Raw genomic sequence first — 18,653 nt, 5'->3', positions numbered from 1 at the left:
TTCAAAGAATAACACCTGCAATTGGGATTACACACAGCAACATCACCCCAGACCACGAAATGGCTTCAGATTATGTCTGTGAAACCGGTTTCATGATAGTTTCACGCTATAAGAATTGCACAAATACCATATGCACTAGTGACGATGATGACATTCTATTTGTTGATATAATTATCACAGCGATTGGGGTCAAGTGTAGGTGGCAGGGTGACACAGTGATAATTATCTTGATTGGAAGCTTTCGTGACTGCAGGAATCCATACTCTTTGTTTTTTTCGGTTAAGTCACGTAGGTATAAAATAAAATACATCACGACGTTTCGGGCACAACACAAGCGTCCATCATTACGATGATGATGGACGCTTGTGATGATGGACGCTTGTGTTTCGCCCGAAACGTCGTGATTTATTTTATATTATACCTACTTGACTTTACCGAAAGAACCAAAGAGTACAGTGATAATACTTGCATAGCAAGAAATCCTGGGTTTAATTCTCGACTCAGTTGCTTATCTGTGTGGAGTTTGTATGTTATGTCCCTGTTCTGCATGGGTTTCCTCTGGATTGTTTGGATTATTCACTTAAGCAAAATACATACAATGTAACTGGTATTGGCCACAACATTTCAATGCAGAAAATATGTTCACAAATTGGTCAATTTGGATTAAACATAGCAACATCATCCCCATACTGCAAATACTTGGAAGGACATTCCTGAAACGAGTTTTGAGATTCAGTGAGGTCTTCCTGGGTAAAAAAACATTATAATAAAAAATGTAATTGTGGTGGTGTGGATCTTGGGGGAGTGGTGACGCAGTGGTTAGTGCACTGCATTATGAACTCGGCGACCTGAGTTTGATTTCCACTAACGGTCAACACCAGTGATGATTATCTGAATCAGCCCTAGGTTTCCCCTCAGTTGACCCAGTTTCAAATGAGTACCTGGTGTGGTATGTGAAACATCGCCACTAAAGGGACGAAGGCAGCCGGGCATGGTGCTAGCAACGCACCACCCAATTGTGTACCATACCAGCCTTCATAGGCTCTAGCCAACAGAACTTGCCTCAACAGTCTGTTAAACACTATATTGTGGATTTTTGTTTCTGATGTGGATGTGAAGGTGTGGAAGGCAATGGAGACCTTCGATACAGGCTGCACAGCGGAGGGTGGCGCGGGAGCGCAGGGCGTCTTCTCGGACGCAGGCTTGGCTCTGATCACCAGCAAGGGCCTTAACACTACTGATCGATCCGGTGGGTCTTCGTAAAACTAAACATTCTCACAAAGAGTTTACTTCTTTTATTTTAGCATTTGGTGCACAGGAAAACCTCACCGAACGCAGAGGCCACGTTTCTGGAAAATGCCGTTTTGGGCAAATGTGGGTTCGACAAAAAATAGACCTCGTGGAAAAAATAGGCTTGCCTTCATGGGTCCGCAATTATCACCTTCTCTCTCTTTGTTTAACTAATTCTAAGTTATTTTATTCCCTTGGTATCACGTAAAATTTGTAAAACAGACACACACCAAACGTAGATAAAATAAAATATATGAGGACATATAATTAAATACAAGTGAAGCTGATTGTATTTACTGATGATAAATGACGATGGTGAACATGTTGGCGGGGGTCTGTTGAAGGGGGTTCACGGTGTTGAGAGACCCTCTCTCCAAGGTCATCATCAGGGTCAGTTGAGACCCCTAGGTGCATTCAGGAGAGTGTTTTGATGGAGGATCAGAGGAAGAGTTGGCTCGAGAGCTGATAGGCATTACCGTAGGTGAGGTTGAGCATTGCGACGATGGTGTTGGTGGTGGGGCTGACTGAGGTCGCGTGCTTCTTATGGTGGGGTCTGCCTTTGAAAAATACGTGGCGATGGACGTTTGTTTAGCTATCAATTGGAAACTTCTATAAATTGCTCTCTAGAGGTGTAATACAACTTTCACATCTCTCTGAAATTGTATGCTTATCTTCATGAAAGGTTATTTACTGTATCTATTGCTTATTCAAATCACAAAAAGCACTCGGATAATGCCTTTATTGTCATCTGACACCGAAGAAGTGGCTCTTCATCCTCTTCACTCTCACCAGATGGTTATTCAGTTGATTATATCAGGTCTTCCAGATCTTTCTCCCTGAGCTCAATATTTCTAGCCAAAGTGATGATCTTTATAACTTCACCAGGGACGTTTGGGAAACCATGGAAGTGTTTGACGATGTTCAGCAGCAATTTCCCCCAGAGCGAGTAAAGATTCGAACCTTTGATAGCATCTATTGACTCATTGATGTTAGTGATGCATTTGATTGTGTTATCATCATTCCAACAATCACCAACAGTGGCAGAAGGATCCCTTTCTAATGTATCAATTATGTCCTGGAATGTTCTGCGTGTGAAATATAACTTGAACGTGGCTACAACCCCTTGGTCAATTGTCTGCAAGAGAGTCGTTGTGTTGGGAGGCAAAAATGCCACATTCACATTTGATTGAGCAAATTGTATGCACTGGGGACGTTTTGGTGCATAATTATCAATGACAAAAATAATATTGAAAGATAAATATTGATTTCTTCAGTACTTTTCAACCACGTGAACGAAGCAGCTGTTCAATCAGTCTACAAAGAGCTGAGAGGTGACCTAAGACCTCCGATTAGCTCTCCAAGTGACTGAATTATACTGCTTATTCTTGCCCTTCAGTGCTTGGGGGTTCAAAGACCAATACACCATCATTGTACTCTTAGGTTTTTTCCGGTAAAGTCACGTAGGTAATAAATAAATACAATTTATAAAAGTAAAATTAAAAATCACGACGTTTCGGAGGCAACACAAGCTTCCGTCTTCAGGTGGAACCATCACAGCACGCTTGCTGTATCAAGTAAAAGAGAAATTCCAAGAGACCCGGCCTTGTATATATATACTGGTTGAGGGGAGAGGAGCCAGGGTAGGCCCCTGGATAGGAGTTTTTTTTATCATGATAAGGTTCGTGCGGCTGAGGCTGCTGCTAGTCTACATAACAAAGGACTGAGCCTTTGTTATGTAGACTGGTTGAGAGGGAGAGGTGCCAGAGTTGTTAAGGTGCAGCTACTGCTACTGCTAATGGGACTGAGCCTTTGTTATGTAGATGGTAGAAGCAAAAAAGCAGGTCAGGAAGAAACAGCCTCTTGCTATGTTGCTGGGTGGGTAAAACTTAAAGCAGGAAACCAGCGTGTGAAAAAGAAGCTAAACATTATAAAACAAAACTGGCCGTCTATCAGTAAACTGTACGGTAACTAAAGAATAGTTGCCTATCAATAAGATGGTCCGAATATGTGTAGTTACATATTTTTTGCATGGTTAATAACATCGTTCCAAGGATTACTCAGTTTGCACCCATCATCACGGTTCAAATTATGTCTGTGTTTGTATATCTGGATGGCTTCGTGTACAAACCTTTGATGGTAGCCAGGAGGTTTGCAGAGTACCTTGGTCTCGGAAAAGACAATCTCATGAGAGCCCACAGCATTGTAGCAATGATCGGCAATGGCAGAAGAATTAGTTTTGCCGTGTTTCAGATCTGACTTGTGCTCGCGGACACGATCAGAGATATGAAGTTTCGTTTCTCCTATGTAACAATCACCACAGCTGCAACTCAGTTTGTAGAATCCAGGGTATTGTAAGTCAGGAAGGACATCTTTCACAGATGGAATTAGATCACGGATTTTATGTACTGTAATGAATCGGATTTGGATCTTATATTTGTTTAGAATTTTGCAGATCTTTTTGGTCACGCCTGCTATGTATGACAACGTGATAGTTTTGATCAGAGTTTCAAGTGGCTGTTTCTGTATGGTGGGAGAAACAGCTTGGCGGATGGTGCGGTCAGAGTATCCGTTCATCCTGAGGGCCCGATGTACATGTCTTAATTCACTGGCCAGGTGGTGTTGGTCAGAAATGCCATGATCTCTGTGGTATAGCGTTTTGATGAGATATTCTTTTGAGACGGGTGGTGGTGGGAATCAGGTTTCAAGTAGGAATATGTGTGGGTAGCTTTCCTGTAGACAGAATGTCCCAAGGATCCGTCAGGTCTCCTCTCAAACAGAATATTTAAGAATGGTAGTTTGCCATCTTTCTCCACTTCCATGGTGAATCTGATGGATGGGTGTCTGGAATTGATGTGGTCCAAGAAGTGGTTCAATGCTGGGAGGCCATGTGGCCAAATGACGAAAGTGTCATCCACATACCTCTTCCACAGGGAAGGATGCAGGGTGGATGTCTGGATGGCGTCTGATTCAAACTTTTCCATGAACATGTTGGCTATCACTGGTGACAAGGGGGAGCCCATAGGGGTACCCTCATTCTGTTTGTAGAAGGTGCCATTCCAGGTAAAATAAGTGTTGGTGAGGCAATGCCTAACCAGCGCAGATACATCCGAATTCAATCCATGTTGGACCAAGTTATTGTTAGGGTGTCAGGCACTGGGACTTTGGTAAACAGAGATACTATATCAAAACTGACGAGGATATCATCAGGAGATAGTACCATGTCCTTGACCATAGAGACTAATTGGGTGGAGTTGAGTACTGCCGAAGAGGTCTTGCCTGTGAAGGGAAGCAGAGTATCTGATAGAAAACGGGCTAGTTTGTAGGTAGGAGAGTTGATCGTCGACACGATGGGTCGTAGCGGGGTGCCTTCTTTATGGATCTTGGGAAGACCATAGAGTCTGGGAAGTCTTGCCGCCGATGGTTATAGAGAGGGACGTTTGGTTGTTTCGATTAGGGAAGTCGAACTGATGATGATCTTGTTAGTTTTTGTCGTTAGGCTGTTAGTAGGATCGCTTTTAATTTTGGAGTAACTCCAATAAGTAGGTCCATTAGCAGTACCCACTCCTTAACAGCTCTGGCACCTCCCCCTCTCAAACAGTCTACATAACAAAGGCTTAGTCCTTTGTTATGTAGACTAGCAGCAGCCTCAGCCGCACCAACCTTATCATAATAAAAAAACTCCTATCCAGGGGCCTACCCTGGCTCCTCCCCCCTCAACCAGTATATATACAAGGCCGGGTCTCTTGGAATTTCTCTTTTACTTGATACAGCCCGCGTGCTGTCACGGTTCCACCTGAAGACAGAAGCATGTGTTGCCTCCGAAACATCGTGATTTTTTATTTTACTTTTATTTAAAAAAAAAATGTACCTACATGACTCTACCGAAAAAACCTAAGAGTATTAATCCTTGCAGTCACGAAAGCTTCAAAACTAGAATTAACACCATCATTGGTATCATCATGAAGTCCCCGATGCATTTGTACAAAAAATAAGAGTTGTTCACTCTTTGGCAGTCTCAAATTCTGGAGTTGTTTTCTTGTTTTTAGATATGAACATTTTATTAGACATCCTCTTCCAATACAGCATTGCATGTTTGTTGAGGCTTATCCTCCCCCTTGTCGATAATTGGTTTAACATCATCTGGGATGTTCTTTGTGGCCTCGTAGTCAGCTAATACAGATTCCTCAAGCAACTTCACGTTACATAGGATGAATCTTTTTTTTCTCAAACCTTATTCTCTTTATTCTGAAACCTGTCTACTGGCCCCAAATTTAGAGTTACTGGTAGCACTTTAAACTTTAATTTATTTCAACACATGGCCATGAAGGTGGCTAGCCTTCTACCTTACCACTGCACCAATGAGAGGCACTTTGTGTCTGATCTTTGATCCACAAATTGAAGGTCCTTTCCATTTTCTCTATTAATGAATCACGTCTAACAACAAAAATACTTAATTGTTTTTTTACCCTTTTATCTGGCAACAAAACTGACACCTTTTTTACAAGGAGTCATGTTTGCATTGATCACAATACCTGCGGTCGGAATGCAAACAAAAAAAACAACTCTGATAATGTATGCACTGTCCTTAAAATTGATTGGTCCACACCCCAGACAGCTTTTATTAGAGCCTAGTCTCACATAGTGTTGGACTAGATGACGCCAAAAGGTGCAAAACTCAAAGACAATACACCATCAGAGTATGAGAACTCGGGTAAGCATTTACACCATTGGAACCTCCTTTGCCAGTAGCAAAATATGATAATTGTTTTTTTACCCTTTTATCTGTCAACAAAACTGACACCTTTTTATTACAGTGTGTCAGGAAATTATTGATTGGTAATGCCAATGGCTGAGCCATCTGCTCACCACTGTGCTGGCGACCTGTGCTGCGATGCTGAATTGATTGGCCCGTTGTGCATGCTGATGGTTTAATCCTACCCTTTAAAAGTGGAGTCGTCCCATGTGAATGTGTGGACATGCCATGAAGAATAACGGGAGTTGAGTAAGATCATTGGGGTGGAAGATGGCAGCCTTCACTCGGCCCACTCTGTTAAGTGAGAAATCACGACTCATTCCATCAACCCAGTGGCCAAACATTGATCAACGATCTCCCAGTTTCCAGAGCAACAACAACTCAAGACACCAGAACGGCCCTCTTTTCCAGGGTCAAAGACACTTTCAGATAGGTCCTCCAATTCAACATTCAGGATCTATACATTGGTGACTTTAACAGCCACCACATTCTGTGCGGCTATAGAGCAAATTAACCTGATAGAGAAGACCCCAAAAGACTGGACTACTGCGGTAGATCTGCAACAGGCCTTCGATACCAAACAGTGAGCAACTGTCTAACTGCTCTCACTAGAAATACAACTATAACCCGGACATTACCATTGTTTCCAAAGATCAAAGTGAAATCGTGCTGTATGCATCCTGCAAAATACTCCTAAAATTTCTTAACCGCTAACATAGGCCCACGATTTGTGACAGTCAACACACTGCCACAAGGCTCAGTATTCACGCCAGTGCTCTGCAATGTTTGCACGAGTGACAAAGTAGTGCAAATTTGCATGTATGGATGACCTTACCCTGGCACCACAAGCAGCCACCTTCCATTACATCGAGTCCATGCAGGGTTATTTTCAGAAACTGGTCCAGAAACTGGCAAGCACAAGCTGAGGAGCATCTGCATTTGTGTTACAGACAATAGCAAAGGCCGTTGTGTATTGCGTAGATTAAACTTGTGCAGCACCGATTAGGAAGAGAAATAACCACACTCTTTGTAGTTCCCACGATGACTGTGTTTTACTGTATAATTACATTCCCATTGAAATGCTTCTTTGCAGAAATCGGGTGTCCAAAAGTGCCCTCAAGAAAACCAAGACAGCTCTCAATGTTGCAGATCAGGAGGGAAGGTATGAGATGAATTGTTTCACCAGAACAACCATTTTAATGACTTCGCAGCAAGGGGGGGGGGTGGGGGTGGGGAGAATACCATATTTAAAAGTAGGTGTAGTGGCTGGTACCCCTGGGTAATATAACATAATAGTAATATATAATAATGCAGTGTAATGTGGCATTTTCAATATACGATTCTGTATATATGTGGATAATCGTGAGTAATGTATATGAATGTGAGTAATGTTATTGTTTTATCCCAAACACTTTATGACCATGCCCACGTCCAGACATTATACTGCCAAGCAGTGCAAGTCAGCATTCCAAACAAATTTTAGGATTCTTACAAAATACTTTTCAAATGTTCACGAGTAATATATCAATGTGTGATAATATTTAACACGCCTGGTTAGTGTGGAAGAGTAGGCCAACATATCCTCTTGAGAGTCTCTCTAGAGCTCTGTCAAGTGGAGGCCTTTCCATCAGCGAATATCAGTATGCAGTTCCAGGGCTGTGCTTGTAATTGTAACTTTACATTTTTCTAGCGGAAAAATACACTCAAGAATTTCGCAAATGCTGCGTGGATGGTTTGAAGATGAGCCCCACTGGCCAGGGATGTGAAGAACGTCTGAAGCGTGTCACAGGCCCAAAGGAATGTGTTGATGCCTTTCTTCAGTGTTGCAAGAAAGCAGAAGAGTACAGGAAATCCGAAAGCCTCGGTGCCAAGACCGTTTTGAGGCGGAGTAAGATTCACGCATGCCAAAACACGCCGGCTTCCATTGCACATTTAGTGACAGTTTCAAGAACACTAGTGTACTCTATGAGCACTTAAAACAAAGTTTGTTGAGCCCAGGTCCAAATGGCAAAAACCTTAAACAGTTGGCCCCTAAAAGCACTACCAAAGTTGTAATAGAAAATAGTTCACAAACATGTTTCTTTTCGCATTGGGCAAGATTATAACTAATTCTAAAAAAAAAGATTTGAAGGAATTCCAAAATGGAGAAGTGCGAGAAAAGAAGCATAAAGATAAGTGCTGTGACCTGAAGTGTGGTGAGTGAGTGGCCGGATGACCGTGTTGTTGTGATCTGCAGTGTAGTGGTTGAACACAGTGTGGATGATTGAAAACGGTCAGTCTGGTAGACCGAGTCCTCAACATAGGTGGAGGAATAAATGAGTGAAGTTAATTGGAACATCCACCATGGTAGCAGTGATCGAAGAGTGATAAGGGGGCGACTGACCACCGGTGAGCGAGTGGTTGGAGTGAGTCGGTGGGTGCACAGTGGGTGTTGCATCATTAGTCACCCTGACTGCTTTGCCATGAATTCCATCAAGTCAAGTGCAGTGAGGTAGAAACTTGTTCTCTCATATTTTTCCAATTATAATCTTGAAGTTTATTATTTTTAACAGTCAACTCTCAATGATCTGCATTGTGGTGTGACCCATGTAAACCGAGAACACAGATAATGCAAAACGAATTATCTGGAGATTCTGTTGTGTTGGCAGTGGTTCTGCAGAATCATTTTGTCATTGTTTGAAGTTTATATATTTTCCCCCTTTTCTGCAAACTGAAAGTGTGTGAGTGGAGTTTGTATGTTCTCCCGCTTGTTGTGCAGAGTAAAAATGTGTGGAGTTTGATGTTTTCACCCTATTCAGCAGAGTGAAAGTGAGTGCGTTGGAGTTTGTATGTTCTCCCCCTGGTCTACAGAGTGAAATTAAGTGCGTGTAATTTTATGTTCTCCCCCTGCTCTGCAGAGTGAAAGTGAGTGCGTGGAGTTTTTTATGTTCTCACTGTGCTGTGCAGAGTGAAAGTGGAGTTTGTGTGTTTTCACCCTGATCTGCATGGGTTTCTCCCATTTCTCCGATTTCCTCCCATAACTAAAAACACATACATTGTAACTGCTATTGGCCAAAACATCCGAATGCTGAAAGGTTACCCGCAAATTACTCATTTTGTTTACACAAAGCAGCAACATTGCCCCCAACTACGAAAACTTGGCAGGACCCTCCTTGAGACTCACTGAGGTGTTGCTACGTGCCATGGTGGCAAGATGTTAACTACCTCGACTGATATAAAGGAGGTAGTGGGTTCGATTCAGACCCTGATGCCTGTATATTTGGATTCATACTCTTTGGTTTTTTCGGTAAAGTCACGTAGGTAAAGTAAATAAATATATAAAACACACGACGTTTCGGGCGCAACACAAGCGTCCTTCTTCAGGTGGGGACAACTTAGCAAAAGCACACCGCTTCAGTGTGTCCCAGAGGTGGCTGTGAAGAGTAATTATATAGTCGCGGGGGGATGGGGGGAGGGGGGCATGGTGAGTGTGGGGGCGGGGTATGGGCTGGGAGGTAGCGTTGTGTACCCCGAGCAACGATTGGAGTTCAAACTGAGGATTTGTATTGTAGATGGTGGAAGTAGATAAGCCGCCTTTTGTTATGCTGCCGGTTAAACTAGTAACGCATAGAGTTCAAACTGAAATATGCAGGCTAAAAACAACGTGTGGCAATGTGGGGTAACAGACTGGGAGTATGGATACGTTTATAAAATGTAGTCTAAACTAGCTGTCTAGCAATCTTAATTTTGGAGCTTTCGTGACTGCAGGAATTATTATTTGGTTCTTTCGGTTAAGTCACGTCTAAAGATAAAATAATAAATAAATAAAATAGCATATTACGACGTTTTGATTGCAACACAAGCAATCATCATCAGGCATAAAAGAAATAGCAACAAAAATCTAACTAGAAAACTATAGACAGACATACAAGCAGACAGACATCACAAGGACACACAGAGAGAGGACACATATCGGCACAAAGAGAGAGGTCGTTTCTGTGACGGTGCCTTAAATATAGAGAGGGGGGCGGGGGCGGAGAGAGGGAGGGGGTAGAAAAAAAATTAGCATATCAATGAGTGGACGGCAACGTGATGCTGCTGCAAGTAAGATGACGATGCGGCACGGCACGCAAGCTTGAAAATTAGGAGAAAGGCACACTAAAATTAAATAACCTAGTAGAATATCGAAATGTAATGTAATGCAACACAGAGAGTCGGTCAACACACAATTAACGCATAGCCCGGTTAATTACGTATTTAAAAGATTGCTAAGTTAGAATTTAAGTGTGAAAATTCCAAAGAGAGTACACAGGCAGAGAGAACAAATAGCCAGAGAGAGAGAAAAAATATAAGCTTAAAACTTCCCCGTAGAAGTGGTTCAATCTTAATTTTGGAGCTTTCGTGAATGCAGGAATTATTCTTTGGTTCTTTCGGTTAATGTCACGTCTAAAGATAAAATAATAAATTAAATAAGAGCATATTACGACGTTTAGATTGCAACACAAGCAATCATCATCAGGCATAAAAGAAATAGCAACAATAATCTAACTAGAAAACTATAGACAGACATACAAGCAGACAGACATCACAAGGACACACAGAGAGAGGACACATATCGGCACATAGAGAGAGGTTGTTTCTGTGACGGTGCCTTAAATATAGAGAGGGGGGCGGGGGCGGAGTTTTCACACTTAAATTCTAACTTAGCAATCTTTGAAATACGTAATCAACTGGGCTATGCGTTAATTGTGTGTTGACCGACACTCTGTGTTGCATTACATTACATTTCGATATTTTACTAGGTTATTTAATTGTAGTGTGTATTTCTCCTGATTTTCAAGCTTGCGTGCCGTGCCGCGTCGTCATCTTACTTGCACCAGCATCACGTTGTCGTCCACTCATTGATATGCAAATTTTTTCTCTGCCCCCTCCCTCTCTCCGCCCCCGCCCCCTCTCTATATTTAAGGCACCGTCACAGAAACGACCTCTCTTTTTGTGCCGATATGTGTCCTCTCTCTGTGTCCTTGTGATGTCTGTCTGCTTGTATGTCTGTCTATAGTTTTCTAGTTAGATTTTTGTTGCTATTTCTTTTATGCCTGATGATGATTGCTTGTGTTGCAATCAAAACGTCGTAATATGCTATTTTTTAATTTATTATTTTATCTTTAGACTGACTTAACCGAAAGAACCAAAGAATAATTCCTGCAGTCACGAAAGCTCCAAAATTAAGATTGCTAGACAGCTAGTTTAGACTACATTTTATAAACGTATCCATACTCCCAGTCTGTTACCCCACATTACCACACGTTGTTTTTAAATATTTTATATTAAGTTCGCTTGCTTGCTTGCATGTTTGCTTGCTTGCTTACGACCGTGCAAATCTTTCGGTCGTTTTTTAACCCACTTCCCGTGATCCAATCGAGCTGACATTTTCCACACAGACTCGTTGTGCGAGACAATTAATGCTCGTGAAACATTTTTTCAAAAATTTTACACTTTTTAGGCAAAAAAAAATAATTTTACATTTATTCAAATACAACTCATTCATGGCTTTGGCTGAATGTCACAGTGTAGGAGCCCAGAGCGTAACCCCTCCACAGGCCGTGGCGGAGTAGCGCAGTTGGTAGCGCCCTTGCTTCCTATGCCAAAGGTCGCGGGATCGATCCCCGCGTCCTCCACAGGCGAATATATTTTTAAATCCTTTATATTAAGTTCACTTGCTTGCTTAGGACCGTGCAAATCTGTCGCTCGTTTTTAACCCACTTCCCGTGATCCAATCGAGCTGACATTTTCCACACAGACTCGTTGTGTGTGACAATTAATTTTCGTTAAAAAAAAATTCCAAAATTTTGCTCTGTTTAGGGAAAACAAATTAAATATTTAATTACCAAATGCTTAATACTGGCAGACAATCATCTGACCCATAGGTGGCAGCCATCTCAAGCCAGAGGACGAGAAGACTCTAGCCGCCACGCATATAAAGGATTTATAGTGAAAAACTTTGTTTTTACGGGTTTACTTATTAGCCTGCATATTTCAGTTTGAACTCTATGCGTTACTAATTTACCCGGCAGCATAACAAAAGGCGGCTTATCTACTTCCACCATCTACAATACAAATCCTCAGTTTGAACTCCAATCGTTGCTCGGGGTACACAACGCTACCTCCCAGCCCATACCCCGCCCCCACACTCACCATGCCCCCCTCCCCCCATCCCCCCGCGACTATATAATTATTCGTCACAGCCACCTCTTAGACACACTGAAGCGGTGTGCTTTTGCTAAGTTGTCCCCACCTGAAGAAGGACGCTTGTGTTGCGCCCGAAACGTCGTGTGTTTTATATATTTATTTATTTATTTTACCTACGTGACTTTACCGAAAAAACCAAAGAGTATGAATCCAAATATACAGGCATCAGGGTCTGAATCGAACCCACTACCTCCTTTATATCAGTCGAGGTAATTAACATCTTGCCACCATGGCACGTAGCAACACCTCAGTGAGTCTCAAGGAGGGTCCTGCCAAGTTTTCGTAGTTGGGGGCAATGTTGCTGCTTTGTGTAAACAAAATGAGTAATTTGCGGGTAACATTTCAGCATTCGGGGGGCGGGGGCGGAGTTTTCACACTTAAATTCTAACTTAGCAATCTTTGAAATACGTAATCAACTGGGCTATGCGTTAATTGTGTGTTGACCGACACTCTGTGTTGCATTACATTACATTTCGATATTTTACTAGGTTATTTAATTTTAGTGTGTATTTCTCCTGATTTTCAAGCTTGCGTGCCGTGCCGCGTCGTCATCTTACTTGCACCAGCATCACGTTGTCGTCCACTCATTGATATGCAAATTTTTTCTCTGCCCCCTCCCTCTCTCCGCCCCCGCCCCCCTCTCTATATTTAAGGCACCGTCACAGAAACGACCTCTCTCTTTGTGCCGATATGTGTCCTCTCTGTGTGTGTTCTTGTGATGTCTGTCTGCTTGTATGTCTGTCTATAGTTTTCTAGTTAGATTTGTGTTGCTATTTCTTTTATGCCTGATGATGATTGCTTGTGTTGCAATCGAAACGTCGTAATATGCTATTTTTTTATTTATTATTTTATCTTTAGACGTGACTTAACTGAAAGAACCAAAGAATAATTCCTGCAGTCACGAAAGCTCCAAAATTAAGATTGAACCACTTCTACGGGGAAGTTGTAAGCTTATCTTTTTTCTCTCTCTCTGGCTATTTGTTCTCTCTCTACAATTCTACGTCGTAAAAAATATATAATATGCTTCCATCTAAACTTTATTCTCTTACATCAAACGAGTCTACACCGTACTATATACTGCCATAGACAAACCTAACATGTCTATGTCAGTATATAGTACGGTGTAGACTCGTTTGATGTAAGAGAATAAAGTTTAGATGGAAGCATATTATATATATTTTTACGACGTAGAATTGTAATGTATCAGCTTATTGTAGAGTATATTTAGTATACTGATGATACTATATAGTTTATACTTTAGTTTTTTACGTGGTGGTTTTAGCTACTGCAGCTACATACTATTAACACTCCTTCCCTTTATTAATGCTACCCCTATCCCCTCCCTTTGATGCTGCTAATCCTGCATAATGCACGGGCATAAGTAGTACTATTCACATACCTGCATTTCCCATATCCCTTCCCTTTGATGTTGCTAATCCTGCATAATGCACGGGCATAAGAAGTACTAATCACATACCTGCATTTCCCATATCCCTTCTCTTTGATGCTGCTAATCCTGCATAACGTACGGGCATGAGTAGTACTAATCACATACCTGCATTTCCCATAAATATGCTAAATGCCTCTTGATATGCATATACTTTTGTCAAGGCGCCCTTTTCCCCCCTTCCAACCCAGTTTATATATATGCTCCAAGCACGTGTGCTGTTTCATTCAGACGCTGTCGCCTCGACAGACCTGGTTTTCACCTGAGGACGGCTGCTTGCGTTGTGGCCGAAACGTCGTGAGAATTGTTTATTATGTTTTATTTTTATTATTTTATTACTTCCCTTCTACGTGACTTTACCGAAAGAACCAAGAAGATGAATCACTGCAGTCACGAAAGCTTTAAATCGAAATTTGGTTAATTCTATCATTCCACTATTTGCTCAAATTGAATCCATCATCTCGGTTGAAGTTATGTCTATGTTTGTATATCTAGATGGCTTCATGGATGCACAAGCTAAGCTAAAGAAGACCAAAAAACAGCGTGTGTTAATGGCGATGGTAGTGTGTGAAGGTGGGGGTAACAGGCTGGAAATATGGATATGTTTATGACAATTAAATCTAAACTGGCTGTCTAGCAGTAAACTGCACGGCAGCTAACGTTTAACTTGGTTAATAACATCCTTACAATTGAAGTATTGGAAAATGACGGCAGGAAACTCCTTGACGGGAACACACTTCTTTTATTAAATCTTGACTTGTAACGATACAACGCGTGGCCTCTCTTCTTCACAATGCGGTCACCATACAATGGTACAACTCGTGACCTCTTCTCTCCGCCTTACGCTTCTCTCGACTCTCGTAGATTCTGTGCTGCTGGCTCTCTGTGCCTCGTGTAGACTCCGCGCCTCGGCTACACTCTTCTCTCGTCCCGTGTAGACTCTGCGCCTCTGCTACACTCTTCACTCGTCTCGTGTAGACCTTACGCCTCTGCTACACTCTTCACTCGTCTCGTGTAGACTTTACATCTCTCTCTGGCTACACCGTATGCATACTCGGCTCGTGTAGACCTTTCTCTCTCTCTGGCTACACCGTATGCATACTCGGCTCGTGTAGACCTTTCTCTCTCTCTGGCTACACACTATACATTACTCAGCTCGTGTAGACCTTTCTCTCTCTCTGGCTACACACTATACATTACTCAGCTCGTGTAGACCTTTCTCTCTCTCTGGCTACACACTATACATTACTCAGCTCGTGTAGACCGTTCTCTCTCTCTGGCTACACACTTATACATTACTCTCCATTCCTCTCCTCCCCGGGCTCTATCTCTGCACATTCGTCTTCATTCCTAGATGGTTCCACTTCTCCCCCTCTACTCCTCTGTGCATCATCTTATATATCTCTTCCTCCCGGGAGACGGAGCGGATGCGGACCTTAACGTCGGCACCGCTCCTCAGTTACCCAATCACCACGCGCTATCTCTACGATCCGTTTCCGCCCAGCGCGTGTTTCCACTCCTCGACCAATCACACCGCGCTGCCACCCGATCACTCCCTCTCAGCGCGTCACCGGCACACAGCCAATCAGCAGCACTACCCCCACCCGCGCACTTACGCCTGCTCCTCCCCGTCAGCGCGCGTCACCACACACACACGTACATACGCGCTGGCACATGACGTACACACCCAGCGCGTATCACCACTACATCACCCCCTCCCACATAGCTCGCAGCCGGCCCGGCTGCTAACAACAACCAACCGCTACGATAAGATGACAACCAACCAAAAAAAACCCCGTAACCCCCCAGTGTGCCCCGTAACATAACAACAAGAACAACAACAACAAGAACAACTATGTACAAATTGACAACGAACACGAAAAGTCAACAACAACACAATACAAGCAAATTCCAGAAAACGAACGCGCCCCGCGCCCCTGCGACTACACGCAGTGACGAGGCGCACCAACAGCCCCGACTCCTCACGAGGCGGGTCGCGCAAAGTAGCACGACTTGGCGCGAGTCCGTCTGGCTGGTCCGTCGTATGGGGCGGGACACTGACGACCGTCCGACGGTTCCGGCTGCTCCAGACGGCGCGGAACGGGCCTGAAAGGGCCGGCCCCGCCGCGGAGATCCGGCCGCCGGTGGTCGGCAGCTGTCAGATCCGAGACACCTGGGAGCAGATCAGGCGAAAATACGCGTGGATCAGGCAGAGACATTTCCCCCTGTGGGTCGCCGGTCACGTCACACGCTCGGCCATGACGACATAAGGGGAGGCCATATGGAGGCGAGAACGGTTTCAGTCGGGAGGGGTGAACGTACCAACGGCGCTTTCCCCACTTTATCTGAACGCACTGGGGTCGTGCAACGCGCACGACCTCCACGGGTCCCCTCCACGGTCTCAACAATTTAGGCGACGTAGCCAAGGGTGCCTGAGGGCAATGCAGCCAGGCCCTGTCACCTGGTTTCCAATCGTGCCCGGACACCTTCCGTGCCCGCAACCGTTCATTAGCAATTTGGCGAGCCCGCGAATTAAGCCGTGCGGCCTCCCTCGCCTCTGTCAGCTTGTGAATATTAAACTTAATATGTTCTGCCAATTTAGAATTAGTTCGTGGAGCGGACAGGCCAAGTTGCGTTTCCATTGGCGGGTCAGCTTCCCGACCGTACATCAAATAGAATGGGGAAAACCCCGTAGCTGCATGGGGGGCCATTCTATACGCGGCAAGGACCCCCGGGACCTGCAGGTCCCAATCTACATGTGCCTCGCACACATGCTGGCACAGCATGGAAGTCAAAGTTTTGTGGAGTCTCTCCACCATCCCGTCTGTCTGCGGGTGGTACGGGGAGGTACGCACCTTCTTGGTACCCAACAGATCGCACACCTCTTGCAACAATTTACTCGAAAAATTTTTACCTTGGTCGGTCAGCAGGCGTTCGGGAGCCCCCTTGTCCAGGACATAGCCCTGGACGAAGGCGTCCGTCACAGCCGCTGCCGACTGGTTAGCGAGAGGCCACGCCATAGGCCATCGGGTAAAGTATTCGACCCCCACTAACAAATATTTATTCCCTCTCGGCGTGACTGGGAAGGGCCCCAAAATATCGAGTGCAACGAGCTCGTTAGTACGCGAAACCTGAATAGATTGCAGCGGTGGATTAGCTGCCACGGGCGGTGGTTTACGCCTGGCGCACTCAACGCACCCCTTCAGAATATTTACCACATCACTTCCCATTCCCGGCCAGTAATAGTCACGCTGAAGCAGGGCAAGCGTCTTGTTAACTCCCAAATGCAAGAGGCGTTCGTGTGCCGCCAAGACAACCCTCCCCCTTACAGCGGAAGGCACCACGAGTGCGTTCCGCCGGGACAAACTGTCCCATCTCAATAACATGCCCTGCTTAAGTACATAGGAGCCGGTACGCTCCTGGTCCCCCTCGGGACCCCCAACCTTGCGGCGCAATGCTAGCAGCGAGCTGTCCGCCATCTGGAGACGGCCCCATTCGCTGAGCGACAACGAGAGCAGCGAGTCCCGACCCTGAGAGGCAGTGGAATCATCCACGATCGGTGCGCCCGCTGTCGCAGCCAGTGCCCCCATCTCCCCCGCAAGCGTCGGTTTACAGCGCGCCGATCCCGACAAACACGCGCATTCATCACAAGGCAACAACCGCGACAAGCAATCGGCATTTGTGTGTCGCAACCCCTTACGGTACGTAGTCGTAAACTGATAGTCCTGGAGGACTTCCAACCACCGCGACAACTGGCCCGAGGGTTGGGCGACCCTCAATGAATACTGTAGCGCCGCGTGGTCCGTTCGGACCGTAAAGTGACGACCATAGAGATATGGCCTAAACTGCTGCACAAAAAAGACAATGGCAAGCAGCTCGCGACGGGTGATGCAGTAGCGCTGCTCCGCCGGAGACAACACCCTACTACCGTAGGCGACAACTCTTTCGACACCCCCAACGACTTGGGATAGCACCCCCCCAATGCCCGTGTTGCTAGCATCCGTGTCCAGCAAAAAGGGACTCGCAAAATCGGGATAACACAAGGGTGGGGCACCCACCAAGGCGTCCCGGAGGGAGCGAAACGCGGCCTCCTCCTCCGGTCCCCATTTGAACTTCACTCCCTTCGCCGTTAGAGCATGCAAGGGTTTTGCAATAGTGGCGAAGTGCTCAACGAACCGCCGATAATAAGAAGCAAACCCGATGAAACTACGCACGTCGGAAACGGACGTAGGTGTCGGCCACGAACCGACACAATCCGTCTTCGCGGGATCGGTGGAGATCCCCGAAGAATCGACAATGTGACCCAAGTATCTAACCGACTTACGAAGGAGGTGACATTTGGCCGGTTTAAATTTCAGCTTAGCCGATCGCATTCGCAAGAACACCCCTCTCAATCGCTGGAGGTGTTCTTCAAACGTTTTACTGAAAACAATGACATCGTCCATATAAATCAAGCATGTATCCCACTGCAAGCCCGACAAAACCAACTCCATAAGTCGCTGAAACGTCGCTGGAGAGGAGTGAAGTCCCATGGGTAACCGGTTAAACTGGAACAGCCCCCCTGGAGTCCGAAATGCTGTCTTAGGTTTCGACTCTTCGTCGAGCGGCAACTGCCAAAACCCCGATAACAAATCAAGAGTCGAAAAATATCGCGCACCAGACAATGCATCGAGGGACTCATCCATCCTGGGGAGCGGATACGCGTCAGCCACAGAGATCTTATTCAGGCGACGGAAATCAACGCAGAATCGCAGGGACCCGTCCTGCTTCTTAACCAGCACAATAGGCGCTCCCCACGGGCTAGAGGAGGGCGAAATAATATCGGCTTCTAGCATTTCGTTAACAGCCGACTGAACATGTTCCTTCTCCACGGGACTCAGTCGGAAGGGATTTAGCTTGACCGGCGCCGCATCGCCCGTTTCAATGTGGTGGTGC

The 18,653-nt window shown here is 45.0% G+C and overlaps 1 protein-coding gene across 2 annotated transcripts in view; it reads left to right on the top strand.

Annotated features, from left to right (window-relative positions):
* Window positions 1–18,653, top strand: part of LOC144721178 (complement C3) — a 239,441-nt gene that overhangs the window by 99,620 nt on the left and 121,168 nt on the right. For both annotated transcript variants that reach the window (XM_078598569.1, XM_078598568.1), the window contains exons 15-17: window positions 1,120–1,249; window positions 7,137–7,205; window positions 7,734–7,931. In XM_078598569.1, coding sequence (XP_078454695.1) covers window positions 1,120–1,249; window positions 7,137–7,205; window positions 7,734–7,931 — 397 coding nt within the window. The remainder of the gene's footprint in view (window positions 1–1,119; window positions 1,250–7,136; window positions 7,206–7,733; window positions 7,932–18,653) is intronic.

This window comes from Lampetra planeri, chromosome 11 (assembly GCF_965212315.1).
Source record: "Lampetra planeri chromosome 11, kcLamPlan1.2.h2, whole genome shotgun sequence".
Lineage (NCBI taxonomy): Eukaryota > Metazoa > Chordata > Hyperoartia > Petromyzontiformes > Petromyzontidae > Lampetra > Lampetra planeri.
The sequence above is the reverse complement of the archived record's forward strand: the minus strand, read 5'-3'. Positions and strand labels throughout refer to the sequence as shown.